At 49.7% G+C, this 18417-nt stretch overlaps 1 protein-coding gene across 6 annotated transcripts in view; it reads left to right on the top strand.

The window, feature by feature from the left end:
* TRIM2 (tripartite motif containing 2) overlaps positions 1 to 18417 on the top strand; it is a 173031-nt gene that overhangs the window by 106202 nt on the left and 48412 nt on the right. For all 6 annotated transcript variants that reach the window (XM_075347754.1, XM_075347746.1, XM_075347769.1 and 3 more), the window contains 2 exons: positions 11641 to 11819; positions 13571 to 13808. In XM_075347754.1, the coding sequence (XP_075203869.1) occupies positions 11686 to 11819; positions 13571 to 13808 (372 nt within the window). In that variant the 5' untranslated portion in view covers positions 11641 to 11685. The remainder of the gene's footprint in view (positions 1 to 11640; positions 11820 to 13570; positions 13809 to 18417) is intronic.

Genomic DNA, 18417 nt, shown 5'->3' with positions numbered 1-18417 from the left:
TTTTGTCTACTTCCTCCCGCCTTGGCTGTGTCTGACATATAAATAGGATACAAACCCTGGGTGACATATTTGATGTTATACATCTATGTTGATGAGAAGGGTTTGCCTGGTGCAGCGTTGGTAGGAGTAGAGCCGCTTTGTTTGCCCATCCCCCCCTCTGCTGTGGGTTTTTGTTCGATGGGATTATATACTTCATTTCCACATCATCCATTTTATATTCCCGACATTTTGTAGTGTTTCCCATCCCCGCTCACATTACTTATGTTATATATTTAACGTATTCTTACTCTGTTTTGCCAGATGCGATATTGCCCTTTTCAGTGCCCTCTTTAAAGATGGCTGCGCCTGTGGCACGCATGCGCGGTGCGGTCCCCTCCCGAACCTCCTGAATGACGGCTTCCACAACGGGATGAGGCGGGCGCAGTGTGACGACACTGCTACGTCCGCGTCCATTCCGGGAACGGCCCGATGATGGACGTCCCGGACGGGTTCCCGCCCCTGCATGCGGCCGGAACAAGCGCTGGGCCTATTATCTGTTTGGGGCACATATAAATAGATCCCCCTCACCACACACCATGTCGCAGTCCCTTGAAAAAGACTACGAAACGCATTGGGGTGTGGTGGCTGTTGTTCTGATTGGCTTTCATTATGGGTAAGTAACTATGCTCTTGTGGAGCCCCGCAAACGCTGTGTCGGTGCATTACCTTCAGGGACTCCACGTAGATGGATCTGTCTGGTCACAGGTAGGAAATCTTCTATTCTTGTCGTGACGCCACTCTCAGTATTGCGGCCAGTAGGGACCGCCACTGCAGGTTGGGGGTCGCCTGGGGCTGATGGTGTGTGCAGTTAGTTGGAATAGCCTCCTGAGAGTGAGGCAAGCCCCAGGGCCCGGTGTAGGTGCGTAGTACCACAGGGCGCAGAATGACTCAACACAGGCAGGATGTCTTTCAGGGTTTTTACTCACAGTTGATGGCAGGGTGAGTGACCCGGGCGTAGCTGGGATGAACCAAGTGGGAACCAGGTGTCCTTCAGGCTGACTTGTGAGGGTGACTACTAACTCGCCTTCCTTAGCCCTTGGTGGTTTGGGGTAACCCCGACTTTGAGTCCCTATGGGGGTCACCCAGGGAAGATGCTGCAGCCTCTCTCCCCTTCGTTTGCCGTTTGCTTGTCGCCTGGACCAGGCCACTCCAGCTGCTTGCCTCCTGTGACCTATGGGCCCTAACTGTGGCTACGTGGCTGCGGCTTTTGTGGTGTTGTGGCGTGGGCTTTGAGAGCCCCACACCGGCAGGTTTAGCAAAAGAAAGCTGGATCTATCTCCGCTTCGGGATCTGCCGCCCGTTTGGGCCTGGTACTCTCTAGCAGTCTCCTTACTTCCCACTCCGTTGCCCTCTCTCTAGCTGAAGATGGATTTCGGGTAGCACTCCTAGTTGACCGTTCTCCCCCGTCGGTAGCCACTGCGCGGACGCTGTCAGACTACAGCAGCCCACGGGATCTGCTCCTCAGTCGAGCTCCCTGGACTCTGCACTGCCTGGCTCACTGCCCCTCCTCTCCTGTTCTTGCCTACGCCACCTAGCAACCAGACTCTCTTACCACACCCCTTGAGAGGAGATGGAGGCTTTTGGCCCCCTCCACTATTCCAGTGGAGGTGAAGGCTTTTCCCCCTCCTGGGATCCCCAGGGGTCCTCTCATAGGTACATGTGTGAGACCTGATCACTATGCGCCTGTGTACCACACCCCGGTCAGCCTTCTGGATTACCTGTGTTGTACTGTCCCCAGCATGGGTGCAGTACTCAGTGGTGCCTGACCAGGTCAGGGGCGCCACATTCCCCCTTAGTTATCACCAGCACGTCCTCGGGCTGCAAGACAACATTTTTAAAATGCATAAAACATTAAAACATGGTAAAACATTTTAAGACCACCAGCTATCATACATCACCACCCTCCACCCACAAGTCCGTTAACCACCCAGACCCCCTCACGTTGGCCGCGCCTTCAGCCACTTCTGGCAGGATGTTGAGGCGGCTTTCCTGGTCTGGTAGTTTCAGGGTATACCTGGCCTGGTGGAGTCGCGCCTTCAGCCACTTCTGGCAAGATGTAGAGGCGGCCCCCACAGTTGGTGCTGACCAGGTACCCTCTTTGTGGTGGAGAGCCAGGCCCCATAAACAGGCATGCTCTCTGGTCGCAGGTGAGCCAAGGCCCTATATACGGACGGGCTCCTCCTGGTTGCAGACGAGCCAAGCCCCTAAACAGGCTGACTCTGGTAGTGGTGCCTCTGGTGTAACTATTTTACACTGCGAGAGTTTGTGGCTATAGCCAGTTCATAGCCTTAAGGTTTATGGTTTTCTCACACAAGTTTATGTGGGCACATACTTAAACGTAAACGTTGCAAAACTTCAAACTTTTCAAAACTTTAACTTGCTGCATGCTTTCTTCTTGCTTTGTGAACTTTGCTCCTGTTTCCTCCTTACCAGGGCTTGGGCCTGTAGGGCTGGGGCATCTGTTACTTCCTGTGCTTTTATCGTCTGTTTCTTGATCCTTTCTTTCCTCTTCTTCAGTGTCTCTGTCTTCATCTTCTGTTGTGACTGCAGGGCTTCTGCAAGGACTTCTAGGACATGGTGCAACATCTAGGGCATACCAGCCTCTTTCTCCCTGATGCATAGTGAACTCCACTGAGTCTCCTATCTTCAAATTTCTTCCAGGGTGTCCTCTGGCCAAATGGGCTCTCACATCCCTTCGATTGACGAAAATCCCTTCCTTCACACCAGGTGATACTATAAAGCCGTATCCTGATTTGAGGCTGAAATCCTCGACAATTCCTCGACGCAGGGGTCCTCTGATCTGGGGTTTGAACCTTCTCAGGAACCGTTTCTCCTCTAGGTCTCTGGCGGTGACTTCGTCTTTCTGCTCAGGAGATTGTGATGTTGGAGGATACTTTGTACTACCGCCTCGGCGCCGTGTCTTGCGGGCTGGATTCTGCGAAGTACAGCTTACAAGCTCCCAGGTGGGGCGGTTGGGCAGGTCTTCTTCAGCAGGAGGGGTCAGGTCTTCTTCAGCAGGAGGGGTCAGGTCTTCCTCGTCCCAGCGGGAATATGGCAGCATCTCCGGCTCTGGGACTAGCACTGCTGCTGGCTCCGGGGGCAACTCCTCAGCTTCTTGCCCTCCTCTCCCCCTTAGTTCTTCGCTGCACTCTGGTCGTGGCAGCGCTGGGGATGAGTGTTCCTCAGCTGGCCCAGGCGGTGGACTCTTCGGCGTGGTTGCCGCAGGGGTTGCCTTAGGGGTGTGCGGAGGGAGCATGTACTGGTCCACCATCTCCTGTGGGAACTTGGCCTCCAGGTCAGCCTTCAGCTGCCAGTATGCGGGGTCCTCACCTACCAGGGATTTCCTAGTAGGGACTTTCTTAGACTGGGGAGCGGTGTCTGCTCTGGCCCTGCAGGCCGGGATAAATGGTGATGTAGTCTTTTCTTGGCGGGCCGCGCAGGGCATCGCTGCGGCGGCCTGGTCTTGGCGGGCCGCGCCTGGCATGGCGGCGGCCTGGTCTGTGCGGGCCGAGCCTGGCGTGGCGGCGGCCTGGATCTGCGTCGCTGTTGCGGCCAGTTCTTGGCGGGCCGGACTGGGCATTGCAGCCGCGGTCTGAATTGGCGTCGCATCCTCAATGGGGTCCGTGCAGGTGGAGCTGGGCGTCGCTGCAGTGATCGGGGCTTGACGGGCCGCACCCGGCAGGGCTGCGGCCTGGTTCAGCATCTCACTTGCGGCTCGGACGAGCGTCGCTGCTGCGGTGGGGTCTTGGCGGACTGGGCTCAGCAGGGTGGCAGCCTGGGTCAGCGTCACACCTGCGGCACGGATGAGTATCGCCGTGGCAGTCGGACCTTTGCGGGCCAGGCGGGGTGTCGCTGCGGCGGCCTGGATTTGGCGGGCCGCACCTAGCGTGGCTGCGGCCTCGCTCAGCGTCGCCGCGCCAGGCGCCTCTTCTGGGACCGCGGTCGTAGCAGCAGGGGTCGGAGCACTTGCGCTGGCCGGGGCAACTCTGGACTCACCCATCGGTGGCACCATCGGGATCTGAGTCGTCGCCGCTCGATCTGGCATGCGTCGCGCGGCTCCCTCCTCGTAGGTCCGAACCGCCTCAGCCATCTCCAGAAGCTCCGTGCGTCCCTCACTGAGCTGTCGTATAATCCTGGCCTCCAGCTGATCGCAGAAGATAGCAAGCTCCCGGCACCACCAGGCAGCAGAGCCTGGTTCTGGGTATCCACGTCTGGACTCCATTTCTTCTCTCTGCAGCAGCAGGCTTGTGGCTCCCTTTCCTTCCCGCCGTCTCTGGACGCTTCCGCTCTCTTCACAAGCGAGGTCAGAACTCTGCAGGGGATCTCTGGGTAGCCACACCTCTTCGTGGGCGGTAACTTCTTCCAGCGCGGGCTGCTGTTGTTTTTCAGCGCGCTTTTCATGGTGGCAATATGGCGGCGCTTCCAATTTTCCAAGCGGACCGCCCAGGCACATGGTCACCTGTCTGAACAGGTCTAGTCCTTATCCTGTTCGTGACGCCAGATGTGGAGCCCCGCAAACGCTGTGTCGGTGCATTACCTTCAGGGACTCCACGTAGATGGATCTGTCTGGTCACAGGTAGGAAATCTTCTATTCTTGTCGTGACGCCACTCTCAGTATTGCGGCCAGTAGGGACCGCCACTGCAGGTTGGGGGTCGCCTGGGGCTGATGGTGTGTGCAGTTAGTTGGAATAGCCTCCTGAGAGTGAGGCAAGCCCCAGGGCCCGGTGTAGGTGCGTAGTACCACAGGGCGCAGAATGACTCAACACAGGCAGGATGTCTTTCAGGGTTTTTACTCACAGTTGATGGCAGGGTGAGTGACCCGGGCGTAGCTGGGATGAACCAAGTGGGAACCAGGTGTCCTTCAGGCTGACTTGTGAGGGTGACTACTAACTCGCCTTCCTTAGCCCTTGGTGGTTTGGGGTAACCCCGACTTTGAGTCCCTATGGGGGTCACCCAGGGAAGATGCTGCAGCCTCTCTCCCCTTCGTTTGCCGTTTGCTTGTCGCCTGGACCAGGCCACTCCAGCTGCTTGCCTCCTGTGACCTATGGGCCCTAACTGTGGCTGCGGCTTTTGTGGTGTTGTGGCGTGGGCTTTGAGAGCCCCACACCGGCAGGTTTAGCAAAAGAAAGCTGGATCTATCTCCGCTTCGGGATCTGCCGCCCGTTTGGGCCTGGTACTCTCTAGCAGTCTCCTTACTTCCCACTCCGTTGCCCTCTCTCTAGCTGAAGATGGATTTCGGGTAGCACTCCTAGTTGACCATTCTCCCCCGTCGGTAGCCACTGCGCGGACGCTGTCAGACTACAGCAGCCCACGGGATCTGCTCCTCAGTCGAGCTCCCTGGACTCTGCACTGCCTGGCTCACTGCCCCTCCTCTCCTGTTCTTGCCTACGCCACCTAGCAACCAGACTCTCTTACCACACCCCTTGAGAGGAGATGGAGGCTTTTGGCCCCCTCCACTATTCCAGTGGAGGTGAAGGCTTTTCCCCCTCCTGGGATCCCCAGGGGTCCTCTCATAGGTACATGTGTGAGACCTGATCACTATGCGCCTGTGTACCACACCCCGGTCAGCCTTCTGGATTACCTGTGTTGTACTGTCCCCAGCATGGGTGCAGTACTCAGTGGTGCCTGACCAGGTCAGGGGCGCCACATTCCCCCTTAGTTATCACCAGCACGTCCTCGGGCTGCAAGACAACATTTTTAAAATGCATAAAACATTAAAACATGGTAAAACATTTTAAGACCACCAGCTATCATACATCACCACCCTCCACCCACAAGTCCGTTAACCACCCAGACCCCCTCACGTTGGCCGCGCCTTCAGCCACTTCTGGCAGGATGTTGAGGCGGCTTTCCTGGTCTGGTAGTTTCAGGGTATACCTGGCCTGGTGGAGTCGCGCCTTCAGCCACTTCTGGCAAGATGTAGAGGCGGCCCCCACAGTTGGTGCTGACCAGGTACCCTCTTTGTGGTGGAGAGCCAGGCCCCATAAACAGGCATGCTCTCTGGTCGCAGGTGAGCCAAGGCCCTATATACGGACGGGCTCCTCCTGGTTGCAGACGAGCCAAGCCCCTAAACAGGCTGACTCTGGTAGTGGTGCCTCTGGTGTAACTATTTACACTGCGAGAGTTTGTGGCTATAGCCAGTTCATAGCCTTAAGGTTTATGGTTTTCTCACACAAGTTTATGTGGGCACATACTTAAACGTAAACGTTGCAAAACTTCAAACTTTTCAAAACTTTAACTTGCTGCATGCTTTCTTCTTGCTTTATGTGAACTTTGCTCCTGTTTCCTCCTTACCAGGGCTTGGGCCTGTAGGGCTGGGGCATCTGTTACTTCCTGTGCTTTTATCGTCTGTTTCTTGATCCTTTCTTTCCTCTTCTTCAGTGTCTCTGTCTTCATCTTCTGTTGTGACTGCAGGGCTTCTGCAAGGACTTCTAGGACATGGTGCAACATCTAGGGCATACCAGCCTCTTTCTCCCTGATGCATAGTGAACTCCACTGAGTCTCCTATCTTCAAATTTCTTCCAGGGTGTCCTCTGGGCAAATGGGCTCTCACATCCCTTCGATTGACGAAAATCCCTTCCTTCACACCAGGTGATACTATAAAGCCGTATCCTGATTTGAGGCTGAAATCCTCGACAATTCCTCGACGCAGGGGTCCTCTGATCTGGGGTTTGAACCTTCTCAGGAACCGTTTCTCCTCTAGGTCTCTGGCGGTGACTTCGTCTTTCTGCTCAGGAGATTGTGATGTTGGAGGATACTTTGTACTACCGCCTCGGCGCCGTGTCTTGCGGGCTGGATTCTGCGAAGTACAGCTTACAAGCTCCCAGGTGGGGCGGTTGGGCAGGTCTTCTTCAGCAGGAGGGGTCAGGTCTTCTTCAGCAGGAGGGGTCAGGTCTTCCTCGTCCCAGCGGGAATATGGCAGCATCTCCGGCTCTGGGACTAGCACTGCTGCTGGCTCCGGGGGCAACTCCTCAGCTTCTTGCCCTCCTCTCCCCCTTAGTTCTTCGCTGCACTCTGGTCGTGGCAGCGCTGGGGATGAGTGTTCCTCAGCTGGCCCAGGCGGTGGACTCTTCGGCGTGGTGGCCGCAGGGTGTGCCTTAGGGGTGTGCGGAGGGAGCATGTACTGGTCCACCATCTCCTGTGGGAACTTGGCCTCCAGGTCAGCCTTCAGCTGCCAGTATGCGGGGTCCTCACCTACCAGGGATTTCCTAGTAGGGACTTTCTTAGACTGGGGAGCGGTGTCTGCTCTGGCCCTGCAGGCCGGGATAAATGGTGATGTAGTCTTTTCTTGGCGGGCCGCGCAGGGCATCGCTGCGGCGGCCTGGTCTTGGCGGGCCGCGCCTGGTATGGCGGCGGCCTGGTCTGTGCGGGCCGAGCCTGGCGTGGCGGCGGCCTGGATCTGCGTCGCTGTTGCGGCCAGTTCTTGGCGGGCCGGACTGGGCATTGCAGCCGCGGTCTGAATTGGCGTCGCATCCTCAATGGGGTCCGTGCAGGTGGAGCTGGGCGTCGCTGCAGTGATCGGGGCTTGACGGGCCGCACCCGGCGGGGCTGCGGCCTGGTTCAGCATCTCACTTGCGGCTCGGACGAGCGTCGCTGCTGCGGTGGGGTCTTGGCGGACTGGGCTCAGCAGGGTGGCAGCCTGGGTCAGCGTCACACCTGCGGCACGGATGAGTATCGCCGTGGCAGTCGGACCTTTGCGGGCCAGGCGGGGTGTCGCTGCGGCGGCCTGGATTTGGCGGGCCGCACCTAGCGTGGCTGCGGCCTCGCTCAGCGTCGCCGCGCCAGGCGCCTCTTCTGGGACCGCGGTCGTAGCAGCAGGGGTCGGAGCACTTGCGCTGGCCGGGGCAACTCTGGACTCACCCATCGGTGGCACCATCGGGATCTGAGTCGTCGCCGCTCGATCTGGCATGCGTCGCGCGGCTCCCTCCTCGTAGGTCCGAACCGCCTCAGCCATCTCCAGAAGCTCCGTGCGTCCCTCACTGAGCTGTCGTATAATCCTGGCCTCCAGCTGATCGCAGAAGATAGCAAGCTCCCGGCACCACCAGGCAGCAGAGCCTGGTTCTGGGTATCCACGTCTGGACTCCATTTCTTCTCTCTGCAGCAGCAGGCTTGTGGCTCCCTTTCCTTCCCGCCGTCTCTGGACGCTTCCGCTCTCTTCACAAGCGAGGTCAGAACTCTGCAGGGGATCTCTGGGTAGCCACACCTCTTCGTGGGCGGTAACTTCTTCCAGCGCGGGCTGCTGTTGTTTTTCAGCGCGCTTTTCATGGTGGCAATATGGCGGCGCTTCCAATTTTCCAAGCGGACCGCCCAGGCACATGGTCACCTGTCTGAACAGGTCTAGTCCTTATCCTGTTCGTGACGCCAGATGTGGAGCCCCGCAAACGCTGTGTCGGTGCATTACCTTCAGGGACTCCACGTAGATGGATCTGTCTGATCACAGGTAGGAAATCTTCTATTCTTGTCGTGACGCCACTCTCAGTATTGCGGCCAGTAGGGACCGCCACTGCAGGTTGGGGGTCGCCTGGGGCTGATGGTGTGTGCAGTTAGTTGGAATAGCCTCCTGAGAGTGAGGCAAGCCCCAGGGCCCGGTGTAGGTGCGTAGTACCACAGGGCGCAGAATGACTCAACACAGGCAGGATGTCTTTCAGGGTTTTTACTCACAGTTGATGGCAGGGTGAGTGACCCGGGCGTAGCTGGGATGAACCAAGTGGGAACCAGGTGTCCTTCAGGCTGACTTGTGAGGGTGACTACTAACTCGCCTTCCTTAGCCCTTGGTGGTTTGGGGTAACCCCGACTTTGAGTCCCTATGGGGGTCACCCAGGGAAGATGCTGCAGCCTCTCTCCCCTTCGTTTGCCGTTTGCTTGTCGCCTGGACCAGGCCACTCCAGCTGCTTGCCTCCTGTGACCTATGGGCCCTAACTGTGGCTACGTGGCTGCGGCTTTTGTGGTGTTGTGGCGTGGGCTTTGAGAGCCCCACACCGGCAGGTTTAGCAAAAGAAAGCTGGATCTATCTCCGCTTCGGGATCTGCCGCCCGTTTGGGCCTGGTACTCTCTAGCAGTCTCCTTACTTCCCACTCCGTTGCCCTCTCTCTAGCTGAAGATGGATTTCGGGTAGCACTCCTAGTTGACCATTCTCCCCCGTCGGTAGCCACTGCGCGGACGCTGTCAGACTACAGCAGCCCACGGGATCTGCTCCTCAGTCGAGCTCCCTGGACTCTGCACTGCCTGGCTCACTGCCCCTCCTCTCCTGTTCTTGCCTACGCCACCTAGCAACCAGACTCTCTTACCACACCCCTTGAGAGGAGATGGAGGCTTTTGGCCCCCTCCACTATTCCAGTGGAGGTGAAGGCTTTTCCCCCTCCTGGGATCCCCAGGGGTCCTCTCATAGGTACATGTGTGAGACCTGATCACTATGCGCCTGTGTACCACACCCCGGTCAGCCTTCTGGATTACCTGTGTTGTACTGTCCCCAGCATGGGTGCAGTACTCAGTGGTGCCTGACCAGGTCAGGGGCGCCACACTCTCTCTAGCAATCAGCATGTGTTTTCCCACTAGGATTTTAACACTATGTTTCACATGCTGGGGCTGAATTTATTCTCTCTATTCCCCATGGTGATGGCGCAGACCTGAACAGCCTTTGCTCTGAACTTTTCTTCTCTCTTCCTGTTTATAATTGTAACTTACAACTCTGGATCATTGCTCTAGTTTTTAAACTTGTCTTTTTATACTTAATAAAGATTATATTGGTATACTTGAATTGATCCTGTTTGAATTGACTTCCTTTCAAACCTATGATATTGGTTATTCACTCCCTCTTAGTTCTCTCAGTTTTCTCTATTGCCTTTTTGAGGGTGACCATATGCTATCCTATGATGCATAAGGTGGTCCTTTGTGTCCTATCTTGTTTCTTAACCATAAATATCTATAATGCGAAATGCAGGAATAATCATGTAATTTGTGTGGTGCTATATTCCTTAGTTCGATGACCATAAGCAGATAACATAGGATCTATCTAAGGCTGAGTTCACATGTCCATTAAACATCTGTCAGAACGGATCCAGCAGCAATCTGTTGGCAAAAAACTTGTGCAAAAAAAATCCCCCTTTTTTTTTTTTTTTAATCCCTTTATTAAAAAAAATAGATTTTTGCAGGATCTATTTTTTTTTATTTTTTAACATGGGAGTCAATGGAAAACAGACCTGTTAACTGGTTGCTATTTAGCTTCCATTTTGAAACTGATCTCGTAAGCAAAAAACGTAACAAGGTGAAAGAAAAACAGATAGCTAAACAGTACTCTGTAAATTGATCTGTTTTCTATAGACTCCAATATTAAACAAACTGGATCCTACAAAAATAAATGTTTTACCTAACTGACCGTTTTTTTTTGTTTGCACAACGTTTTTGCCAATGGATTGCTGCTAGATCCGATCTGATGGATGATTACTGGGCATGTGACCATGGGCTAATTCAGTCCAGACGCTATATTTTTACTTTCTACATTTACAAAAAAAGACTGACCAGGCTGTTTAGGGTCAATGTGTATAGGTATGTGCACACAATGTTTTTCAGGCAGTTTCCACTCCAAAACCCACCTGAAAAAGCATTAACTAAACACTCAAAAGAATGAACATCTGCATTTTTATGTAAAAACAACTTGCTATTCATAAATCAGTCTTTTGACCGTCTTTTCACTTCTTCAGGTTTTCAAAGACATCAAGCTCTTAAAGGGAATCTATCACCAGGTTTTTGCCACCTAATCTGAGAGCAGCATAGTGTAGAGGCAGAGAGCCTGATTCCAGTGATGTTACTTACTGAGCTGCTTTGTGTAGTTTTGATAAAATCACTGATTAATCAGCAGTAGATTATAGGACTACTTGCCCTGCTGCAGGTAGTCCAGTATATATTCATGAGCTCTGTATAATTGCTAGATCTGCAGCAGGGAAAACATTGATTTTATCAAAATGACAGCAAACAGCTCAGTAAGTGACACATTGCTGGAATCGGGGTCTCTGTCTCTACATTATGCTGCTCTCAGATGGAGGAGCAAAAACCTGGTGACAGATTCCCTTTAAAAGCAGTAACCTTACAATTCCTCAGGTTTTTCCTGCTTTGAACACTGTATACTTTGCAGTACTAGTCAATGGAAAGGCTCAAAAGATGCTTGGGTGTCTGTTTGCCAGTGTTTTTGCTTGAAAAAGTATGTTTTTTTTTCATTGAATGGAGTATAAAAAAACAAAACTGTAAAATGCCAATAAAAAAAATTCCACAAAATAGCTGGTAGAAAACAAACAACAAAAAACCCCAACTTAAAAAATGTTGGCATTGAAAAAGCTTTCTTGAAACGACCAAAAAAGTCGCTTTACAGAAAAACACCCCGGCATTTTCTGAAGCTTTTTCCACTTGAAAAGACCTTAGTACTGAAAAGGAAAGTTATGTACATTGGTTAAATGCACTTTTATTAATGTAGAGTAATCTAGTGTGACCTAAAGGGAAAACTTTAATCTACTGTACTTTACTATTCTGTGAATTTTCCTCTTGTGTATTGTATTTGTCCATATAAGATGTTTATGTCATGCCATGTCCTTTTTTCTTTCTGTATTAGTGTGCACGGTGGAAGGGAACGTAACCCACATGTCAGTGGTCTAGGATGGCCAGTGAAGGTTCCAATATCCCTAGCCCTGTGGTGCGCCAGATTGACAAGCAGTTTCTGATCTGCAGTATATGCCTCGACCGATACAAAAATCCCAAAGTACTTCCTTGTCTCCACACGTTTTGTGAGAGGTAAACGATCTGATGCTTATTCTTTGCTCGTTTTGGCTATACTTCATAATGTATATTTATCATCCTAGTATAAACAAAATCACCGCAAATGAATGTATAAAGTTATATAATGGACTGTTCCATTTTATTTTGCTCCAGGAACAAGATGTCAATAAACATTTGATATTAGCCAATTGTTATAGTTTAAAGGGAACCTGTCACCAGATTTGGGGCCTATAAGCTGCGGCCACCACCAGTGGGCTCTTATATGCCGCAATCTAACAAGCTGTATATAAGAGCCCAGGCCGCTGTGTAGAATGTAAAAATCACTTTATAATACTTACCTAAACGGTTGCTGCGGTGCAGTTAGGTCATATGGGCGTCTCCATTCTCCTATCTCGGCGCCGACATAATCTTATATATGTGCCCCTGCTGTGTACTGGGTAATGGCTGTGTCTGGCTATACAGGGACATGGTCTGATCACACCAGGGGAGGATGCAAAAGAGATTATACAGACAGAACAGCATGGGATTGCAGTTGCTGCATTCTGTGAGGTAAAACATTTGCCTGCCTGTTTAAAAACATGTTGTGCCTCAAAGAAAAGAATCAGCTGTGATCCTGTGCTGTCCTATCTGTATACTCTTTTGATTATCCTCCCCTGGCCGGGAGAAGTGGTATAATCAGTGCAGGAACCTGGTCTATCAGATGCGTCCAATACACCATACACAACAGGGACATGTCTATAAGATTATCTCAGCACAAGAACACTTTATATTTTTTTAACACATCCAATTCTGGAACTTATTTTTATTTATTTATTCCAAGATCTATAAATAAAAGTGTACTTTTGATTGTGGTTTCAACCCCTGTTAAGAAATAACATAAAAATATGATTTACGCAATTGATCATCTTCTGACAAATGTTCTTTAAAAATAATCTGTCACCAGGTATTTGCCACTTAATCTGAGAACAGCATAATGTGGACACAGAGACCCTGATTCCAGTGATGTCACTTACTGGGCTGCTTGCTGTAGTTTTTATAATCTCCTGCTTATGAAAGTGATGTTATCACTAGAGGCTTATTAAACCTGCTTCCATTTCCATACTCCTATGCTCAGTATAACCCCACCCCCGCCACTGATTGACCGCTTTCTGCCTATACACAATCAGTGGTGTGAATGGATTTGTACAGAACTCAGCATTCACAGAACTGGTAGATCTGCAGAAGATAAAACAGTGATTTTATCAAAACTGTAGCAAGCAGCCCAGTAAGTGACAAATCACTGCAATCAGGTTCTATGGCCCCTATGTTATACTGTTTGTAGGTGGAGTATTACACATCTGGTGAGATACAGTAGGTGCAAGCTACTGAAGTGAAGTGACTCTGGTATCATTAAATTAGTCTCGTGTGATCAAGTATCTTGGACCCCTTTGTTGACATCACTGGTGGGATGCGTTCTGTCAGAATCCCTCCAGAAAAAAGAATCAGTAAAGGTGTAACATTTTATGAGCTGGGCTTAGTTATTGACAATTCTACTAACAAGCAAAAAAAAAATAAACTAAAGCCAAAGTGTGCGTGCCTAGTCACACTGCTAACCCCAGATCTTGATTGTTTTCCTTGGCGAGTTTATCCTGAATGTAGTTATCCCTGGTTTATTATATGTCTGCTAATAAAGTGAACTCTATGAGCCTTCTCACAGGTAGTGACCTTGTGTGCCCAGATTCTGGCCAATGTGTAACTATTGTGGTATTCTTTCTATGACGTTCCAGGTGTTTGCAGAATTACATTCCAGCTCACAGCTTGACCCTCTCTTGCCCCGTCTGCCGCCAGACCTCGATTCTCCCCGAGAAGGGTGTGTCTGCGCTACAGAATAACTTCTTCATCACTAACCTGATGGACGTGCTGCAGCGGAGTCCAGATAATGGTATAGAAGAGTCCTCCATTCTGGAGACAGTGAATGCTGTTGCTGCTGGAAAACCTTTGTCATGCCCAAATCATGATGGAAATGTAAGAAATTTTGCATATTATCAGACTGATGACTTTTTACAAGCGTTGTGTGATTTTCTATCTGTCCGGGGCAGTGAGGCATGTCTTAAGCCCCCGTCACATTTAGCGACTTACCAGCGATCCCGAAAACGATACGACCTGATAAGGATCGCTGGGAGGTCGCTGGTGAGATGTCACACAGTCAGACCTTACCAACGACTCAGTAACGAGACAGGTGGTAGTAGCGACCTGTATAATGATCTCTGCTGTCATTGGGACCCTGTCACGATGCGTCCTGCCCAGCAGGGCATCGCCTTTGAAGAAAAAATGGTGCAGGACATTCAGCAACGACCGGCGACCTCACAGCAGGGGACAGGTCGTTGCTGGATATCACACACAGCGACATCGCTAGCAAGATCGCTGTTGCATCACCAAAACCGTGACTCAGCAGCAATGTCGCTAGCGATGTTGCTTAGTGAGACGTGGCCTTTACAGTACTGACCCAGGACTAAAGGTAAAATGAAACCTCACAGTGCAGCTGTCCTGAGGATCTCTGCCAATTAGCTGATCAAAGGGCCGCGCTCTGGTTGGCTGCCGCGCTCTGGTTGGCTGCCGCGCTCTGGTTGGTGGCTGCCGCGCTCTGGTTGGTGGCTGCCGCGCTCTGGTTGGTGGCTGCCGCGCTCTGGTTGGTGGCTGCCGCGCTCTGGTTGGTGGCTGCCGCGCTCTGGTTGGTGGCTGCCGCGCTCTGGTTAGTGGCGGCCTTTTCAGTTTTTATATCACTCTGTCTACCTGCACACTACTTAGCGGCACAGCTGTAGATGATTGCAGCAATGTCACCTTGAAGTGGATGAAAACATTGCTACAGTGAATACAAACATTGTAGATTACATCCAGAGCCAGAGAACATGTCCTGGTCACAGATGAAGTGCTCCCAGTCTGGGTAATCCTTTGTGAGCTGCAGACATCAGCACCAGGCCAAGCTGGCAGTTTTTGTTGCATTACAAGCCAATATTCCAGTTCCCTGCCCTTAGTAAATCTGCCCCAATGTTTCTAGGACATTTCATTGGAAATGTAAAATCCATTAACATAAAAAAAACCCCGCATTTTCAATTCATCATTACTGTGCATTTTGTGGCTTTTTTTTTTGCTGTTTGCACGGTTTTATATTCTTTTTACACTGGTATATAATATATGGCCACAGCATAGGGAAAAACTACACAAAACACTCTAGCGGTATGTGCACACCACATCTTTAATATGATGGCAGAATCGCTGTTTTCTAAAGATCTATTGATAAAAATGAACTTTGTTGGTGGGAAAACTCTTTATCTGCAGCTAGAAGATGACTGTTTGGAGATATTACGGCCTCTGTAAGGCTGGTTTCACACTACGTCTTTTTAACATCCGTTGAAAACGTTATTTTAGCGGAAGTACGGATCCTGCTTTTACAGCAAATAACGTATGCAAACGCATCTGTTATTTTGCAGGATCCTGCACTGGATGTTTAGGGGCGGGCATTGGAGTCATGTGATCGGGAGTGAGGGGAACTAGACTGGGAGCCGGCTTCTGACAGCTGCAGACGCTGGTAACCAAGGTAAACATCGGCCTTGGATACCCGATATTTATCTTGGTTACGAGTGTCTGCAGCTGCTAGGAGCAGGGCTGCCTGCACGCGTAAACATCGGGTAACTAAGAGAAGTGGTTACCCGATATTTACCTTGGTTACGAGTGTCTGCAGCTCTCAGGTGGGAGAGAGAGGGAGGAGAGGAAGGGGGAAAGACAGAGAGAGAGAGAGAGAGAGAGAGTGAGGGAGGGAGGAGGAGAGAGAGACAGATCACGCGAGACTGGTTCTGGGCATGCTCAGTACTTTCTGGGCATGCTCAGTACAAAAGCAGGATCCTGTCTATCAGCACGCCAGCGTTCACCTGCGTTCGCGTGCTGTTTAGTCAGGATCCGGTGACTTGCAGTATTTTGACGCAGCTCAAAAACGCTACAAGTAGCGTTTTTGAAACATGTTAAAAAACTGCAAGTCACCGGATCCGCACTATAACGCACGCAAACGCAGGTGAACGGATGCTAATGCGAGTCCATTGCAAATGCATTGAAATGAAAACGCATTTGCACTGGATCCGTACTTCCGCTAAAATAACGTTTTCAACGGATGTTAAAAAGACGTAGTGTGAAACCAGCCTAACTGTTCTCTTTCCACCTAAATGGATTGTATGGACTGTAGCTTGTGCTCGGTGTCTGGATCCCTGTCTGTAGTGCCGCGTGAATGGACAATGAGCAGAAGGAAGTGAAAGCAGCCGATTAAATAGGATCACAAGTAATTCTGCTTGTCATCTGTACAATCTTGTTACTTGAACCCAGCTAATCTTTTTGACCTTTAATTATTAACAAAATGCTAAATCCTTAGTATATCATGATTAGAGAATTGGAGCCTTGGACAGGTCCCAGCAGCTGTGGGCATTCACTAAACACAACTACAAGATTAAAAAGGAACGTGGGCAACAAAACATTATTGTTTTAGACACCTTAGGATATTATATCATCTTTATTCAGGGTCATGTTTTTCTGTCCGGTTTCATCATGCATGTCTGACATTATCCCCTATGGAGAAAGATTAGAGAATAATCTTTGATTTTTAGGACCATTAAACCTCATTTCAATTACACATATGCACTTACAATGCCTTGAAAAAGTATTAATTCCCTGTGAAGTTTCCCACATTTTTTTTCACGTTACACATACACATACAAACTTAAAAATATTTTATGTGATTTACCAGTACAAAGTAGCAAGTATTTGTGAAGTGTAAAGGAAATGATACATGTTTTTCGAAATATTTGAAAACTGAGACGTGCATTTGTATTCAGTCCCCCCTTATTAAATACTTTGTCGGACCTCCTTTCACTCCAGCTACTACTGTAAGTCTTTTGGTGTAAGTCTCTACAAGATTTGCGCATCTAAAGGCTGAAATGTTTGCCCGTTCTTTGCAAAATAGCTCAGTGAGACTGGAGGAAGAGTGCGTGTGAGCAGCAATATTCAGGTCTTGCCACAGATTCTCAATGAGATTTAGGTCTAGACTGTGACTGGGCCAATCACACACAAGAATATGCTTTGACATAAACCATTCCATTGTAGCTCTGGCAGTATGTTTAGGGTTGATGTCCTGCTGGATTGTGAGCCCACGCCCAGGGCTAGCTTTAGATAAAGTTTTAAAGTGGGAACCTAAATGCTCACATATTGCACCATCAAACTCGCTCATTTAGGTTGCATTATATGCCCTGAGTACAGACTGGCAAATGAGCACGATCAATAATTTTCAAGTCCTTTTGGTGCTTGTTTTTTGCGGATTCCTACGCCCCAGTCTCAAGTCTTTTGCAGCCTCTAACAGGTTTTCCTCCAGGATTGCCCTGTATTTAGCGATATTTTTATAGCCTATTTTATAGCATATTTCTGTCAACTCAACTCTGACAAGCTTCATTGTCCCCGCTGAAGAAAACCATCTTAACAAAATAATTCTGACACCACCATGTTTGACAGTGGGGATGATGTTTTTAGAGTGATGTGCAGTATTTTCCAGACATAGTGCGTTGCGTTTTGCATTTAGCCAAAAAAGTCCTACTTCGATATCCTCCGATCAGGGCACCTTCTTCCACATGCTAGCTGTGTTCCCTACATGTCTTTTTGCAAATGAGGCTTCTTATGGCTTGCTTTCAAAAATTGCTTTCTTCTTGCCAATCTTTCATAAAGACCAAATCTGGGGACTAGAGTACTAATAGTTGTCCTGTGGAAAGTTTCATGACCATGGGTATCTTGGCTGTTTCACTAATTAGTGATCTCCTTTCTTGGGATGTCTGTGTAGGTGGACGGCCATGTCTTGGTAGATTTGCAGTTGTGCCTTACGCCTTCCATTTTTCGATGATGGATTGAACAATCCTCCATGAGCTGTTCAGAGCCTGGGATATTTCTGTTATACCCTAACCCTGCTTTACTCTCTGCTGCACACGGTCATTAAATGCTTCAATACAAAAGCTAGGGACTGAGTCAGCCTATTGCTGCTAATGTACCTGTGCATTTCCTGAAAGAACAGGAAGTTTAATCTAAAAAATAAACAAACAAACCCTGTGACCAGTGTAAAAATTTCAAAAACTTTTAATTTTAATACAGATGATGCTATGAAAAATAGAAGAGAAGAAAAAATATATATACATACATTTTCATTTGAAAACCTGATTTAAACAATAGGTAATTTCTGATGACACATTCCAGTTCATAGACAGCACTTTATTAGGATGGCTGCTTAATTTTCCCTTGTTGCTTGTCAACTGTTGTAAAGTTACAATAATAATGGACTCCTGCTTTAATAATTGGTCACAAGAAGCGTTTAAAGGGATTGTCCATGATTTAGAAAAACCTGACTGCCTTTTGTTAAGAGACACCACACCTGCCCATTAGTTTTGTCTGACGATGCCAAACTCCTCTCAATAGAATTGCAAAGCTGTGGTGCTCTCTTGGTCAGAAAGCTGCCATGTTTTTCTAAACCATTAAAGGGGTTATCCGGCTTATTTTGAGTTTTTTTTCATTATTCCCTTATTGGCCTACATTGGGGCAGGTAAGTAGATAG

Source organism: Anomaloglossus baeobatrachus, chromosome 1, assembly GCF_048569485.1.
Source record: "Anomaloglossus baeobatrachus isolate aAnoBae1 chromosome 1, aAnoBae1.hap1, whole genome shotgun sequence".
Classification (NCBI taxonomy): Eukaryota; Metazoa; Chordata; class Amphibia; order Anura; family Aromobatidae; genus Anomaloglossus; species Anomaloglossus baeobatrachus.
Note: the sequence above shows the minus strand (reverse complement) of the source record. Positions and strands in the feature narration are given on the sequence as shown.